Here is a 4,242-nt window from a genome sequence, read left to right on the forward strand (position 1 = left end):
ATGCACAGAGGGACCTCAGGCTGCAATCTGGCCCCACGTGTGGCTGTCCTGTGTCCGAGGAGGCCCTTGTCCCTCTGGCTGTTTCATTCCCAAGGACTGTCTACTCCTTTAGAGGCCACTGCATCCATCTTCATACAGAGATTACAGGATGGGAAGGAAAGGGAACACTTGACATGTCCTCAGAATTCCACCCAAGTTTATCCAAAGAGGTTTCAGGCAGCAGTGAGCTTTACTCTGGCTTCAAACAAACATCCCACCACCCTGAGAACCCAGCCCAGAAGGTACCAGCATGGCCTTAGCCTTGGTGCTGGCACTGGGCCTCTGGGTTCCCAAAGGACATTGGGCAAGTGGCAACCACGTGACTCTCTGGTCTCCTGATTTGTCAGGATGGCTCACAAATAGGGCACCAAGCAGAGCCCTGGTGCCCACAGCTCCCATTCCTCCCACAGGAAGACAGTGCCTCTTCCTCCTGGAAGCAAGGAGCTGGTGGTGTGGGGTGGAGACCAAGGCTGGGCCACCCCCACAAGCTTCCCCCAGGGCTCTGCACACTCTGCTCAGGGCTGCCTTGGGCTCTTCTCTAAGAAATTCCTCCATCCTTTTTTCTAGCTAATAGGCTGTATAATTGGACGCCAAGGGACCAAAATCAATGAAATTCGACAGATGTCTGGAGCTCAGATCAAAATCGCCAATGCCACAGAAGGGTCATCAGAGCGCCAGATCACCATCACAGGGACCCCAGCCAACATCAGCCTTGCCCAGTACCTCATCAATGCCAGGTGAGTGCTGCTCAGTGGCTAGGACACTCAGAGACTGGCTAGTCCTGGGTGTGGAATGTGCCTCCTTCGGGGCTTCTCTTCCCTGCCTGGGCCTAGGCATGGAAGATGCTGGAGTCTCCACACACACACATGAGGCCTTTCTCACTTGGCCTTTCACCCTGAAGGATCTTCAGTGAGGGGCTAGGGGTTAGAGGCGAGCGTATTTTCAGGAAGGCAGTGACTATGCCATCCAGTACCTGAGGTCGGCCACACACCCAGGTTATTTGAAATTTAGCATAAAGGGTGTGTAGTTTCAGAGAAATGTTACTACTAAATCATTCTGCTCTCACATGTCATGTGATTGTAAAGACCTCCTAACCCAGACACTTGCAGAGAAGTGCATGAGGGAACTCTGAGAGGGTTCAAGGTTACACGCGGTAGGAGGTGAGATCCTGCGACCTGGCCAGGGCACATGGTGAGGAGCCCAGAGCAGTGACAACTCTCCTGGACATACCTGGGCCACTCACCTGGCCTCCCTACCTAGGGCACATTGGAGAACACAGTGTGACCACACCCAGGGAGATGGGACCTCTCCACCTTGGTCCAGACCCTCTTCCCTACTCCACAATGTTGAAAGGGCTGAAGGGATGCGCAGGGGGACAGGGAGGCAGCCCCTGTGGGCAGTGTGACTCCAGTGCCCCTCACTGAGTGGTTGCTGTGGAAATGGTTGTGGTGGCCTAAGATTGTCCAGGTGGTTCTCATCATGCCCCTGACGTGATGACAAGCACAGGGGCCCCTGGTGGGTCCTTCTCCCTCTGCTGGGCTTTGGTCTCCAGCTCAAGGCCACTGAGCAGCGACCTGAGACTGTCTGTCCCAACAAGGAGGGAGATAGATGCCAAGGCTGTGAAGATGCCACAGGGCAATACATTTCCTGTCTGACCTCATTTTGTGAGAATGCTGTAACCTGTCTCCCTGTGCCTCTCTCTCTTCTAGGCTGACGTCTGAGGTCACTGGGATGGGCGCACTCTAATCCTGCCCAGCATCTTCCACACCGCGAACCCTGGCGTCCACCTGGCTCGCACGCTCTGTACAGACAGCCCACCCTGTGTCACAAATACAAATAGAGGTTTTCTTTACTAACAAAATGGTCTATAGAGGTACACATGCCAACAAAGCAAGTCTATATCTACAGCTGTCTGTGAGCTCCAGGCCTGTCCCTGACTCTGTGCATTCAGTAACTTCTGCTCCAGTCTTCTCACGCGTCCGCATGCAGCGCTTATTATGTTCAGTGTTCAGTGCTTGGGGGCATTCCCATCTGTGACATTTTAGAAATATTGCTCCTTAGTGTCAGTGTAACTGTTTTAAGAGTTGATTTAGCATTTTGACAGCATTTCTTATTAGCTGTCCTCTCCTCATTCATCTAGACTTGTGGCTGCCCCTCTCTCACCTGGCCCCACCTGCTGACTTTGTTTCCCCTCATACCCTTGCTTGTCTTGGTCCACATGTCCATGCAGGTCTTGTGCAGGTCTCATGCTGTACCCTTTCCCTTGTCCTGAGGGAAGGAAAAGCAGGTGCCGGAACCTGACCTGAGAAGTGGGATGAAGGAGGTGCTAGGCTCTGAGTTCACAGAGATGTTATGTGTGGGGAGGCCACACATGGGCCTTGGGCAGCTTCCGGGGTGGCTGGAGGATTCAGACTGGCCAGGAAGCGCCTCTGCACCATGTCGGAGTTCAATAAATGTCGCGGGCTGCCCCCACTGGCTCTGGCTCCTGTCTGTGCCCCTCACTCAGACCCCGCCACCCCTTGTGCACACGCGCCTGGTCACACACTCATCAGACCTGGCTCTGCGGCCACCTGCTGTCTAGAGAAGCTAATTCATTCTCACACAAATTAATACTTTGTCCCCTCTCTCCCAGTCCTTTCTTAAATGTTTGGCTTGCACAGGTCTTTCTAGTTTTACTTTTGCAAAACTACTTAAAATGACAATAATGAAAACTCCATTCTTGCCCTGGCTACAAAGTGCAGTTTATAACTTGTGGAAACAGCCTCTCCCACTGCCTCCGTGGGCGTGGGAGGTCAGGCCACATATGTGACCCCAGCCACTTCCCAGCATGTGCATCTCACTTTTTCACAAAACTGCTTGCTCACTTGTGCTCACCTCAATGAGCCCATGGCCCCTTCGAGACGCTAAAGCCCTGGTTGGGACACAGGACCCTGCAGAGGGAGACTCATGGGCAGGCAGAGACATCTCTCCCAGAACCCGTCAAGCATGCAGTGGCTGGGATGGTCTATCCCCACACCTGACTCTCAGCAGGAGCTCCTTTTCTGTCTGCCCAAACTCCCACCGGACCTCAGGTGCTCACCTGTATGCCTAGGCCACCGGGACACACTCCCATCACCACCCGGGAGTCGCCTGGTCGAGGTTGGGAGCACAGCATAGCAGCGCCTGGTCATTGCACACTGGACAGTTTAAGGCCATGCGGTTCACTCACCCACAGGACATGTTGGCCACGTACCAGCCACCACTTGGGGCCTGAGAGGCAGCAGGGATGTGGTGGACACAGGTCTTCCTCTGAGCATCCTCATCAGCATGAGGGCAGCAGGTGGCCAGTAGACAAGGTAAGTGCCTTAGAAAGCAATAGAAGCCTGTGATGAGAAAGACCCAGTGATGAGGAGGGCGTCAGAAGTGCAAGGTTAAATGTGTGGCAAGGTGGGCCCAAGAAGCTTCAGCCCAGGTGGGCCTGGACTGAGAATAGCAGGTGGAGGGGCGGCTGGAGCCAGGATTGGGCACCTGAGCTCTGGTGCAGGTAACACGAGGACAGGGGGCACAGGCTCTGGAGGCTGCAGGCACTGCTGAAAGATGGGGCCAGGACAGGGAGCGTGGGTTCTGGAGGCATTTTGAAGGAAGGATCAACAGGATTCCTGACATAAGATGCGGGCTGTGAAAGAAAAGGGCCTCGGTGGGCAGAAGGCTCTCAATCTAAGCTCTGGAGAGGCTCGGGAAGGTGGGGGAAGATCTGGGACAGGTTGGGGTTGAGATATGCCAGTCCACCATGGAAATGGGAGCTCTGAGGTATGATGAGCCTGTTGGGTGGCAGCAGGAGCAATTTGGGGAGGGCTGAGGGGGCTCCACGCAGTAAACCCAGTAGGAGTCAGCACAGGGGGCTGTGCCCAGATGGGATGACCCTGTGCCAGGCAGGCCACCTGCCTCACATGATGCCCAGCACCCTGAGGAGCTGGGCCCCCAGACCACAGTGAGGAGGTGTTGTCAGAGCAGGCTCATCCTTGAAAGTCTACAAATAAAACTTCTATGAACATTCATGTACCAGACTGTGTGGACATAGTATTCCATTTCTTATGGGCAGATATGTAGGAGTGAAATGGCTGGGTCATTTGATAGGTGTATGTTTAACTTTTTAAGAAACTTCTCACCTGTTTTCTACAGTGGTTGTACCATCCTCCTTTCCCCTCACATGTGGGAGTGCCC

The 4,242-nt window shown here is 54.1% G+C and overlaps 1 protein-coding gene across 8 annotated transcripts in view; it reads left to right on the forward strand.

Annotated features, from left to right (window-relative positions):
- Positions 1 to 2,521, forward strand: part of PCBP3 (poly(rC) binding protein 3) — a 207,905-nt gene extending 205,384 nt beyond the window's left edge. For all 8 annotated transcript variants that reach the window (XM_023763566.1, XM_023763565.1, XM_023763563.1 and 5 more), the window contains 2 exons: positions 607 to 776; positions 1,749 to 2,521. In XM_023763566.1, coding sequence (XP_023619334.1) covers positions 607 to 776; positions 1,749 to 1,785 — 207 coding nt within the window. In that variant the 3' untranslated portion in view covers positions 1,786 to 2,521. The remainder of the gene's footprint in view (positions 1 to 606; positions 777 to 1,748) is intronic.
- The last annotated feature ends 1,721 nt before the right edge of the window (positions 2,522 to 4,242 follow it).

The sequence above is a fragment of the Myotis lucifugus genome, unplaced genomic scaffold (genome assembly GCF_000147115.1).
Source record: "Myotis lucifugus unplaced genomic scaffold, Myoluc2.0 scaffold_291, whole genome shotgun sequence".
Taxonomy (NCBI): domain Eukaryota; kingdom Metazoa; phylum Chordata; class Mammalia; order Chiroptera; family Vespertilionidae; genus Myotis; species Myotis lucifugus.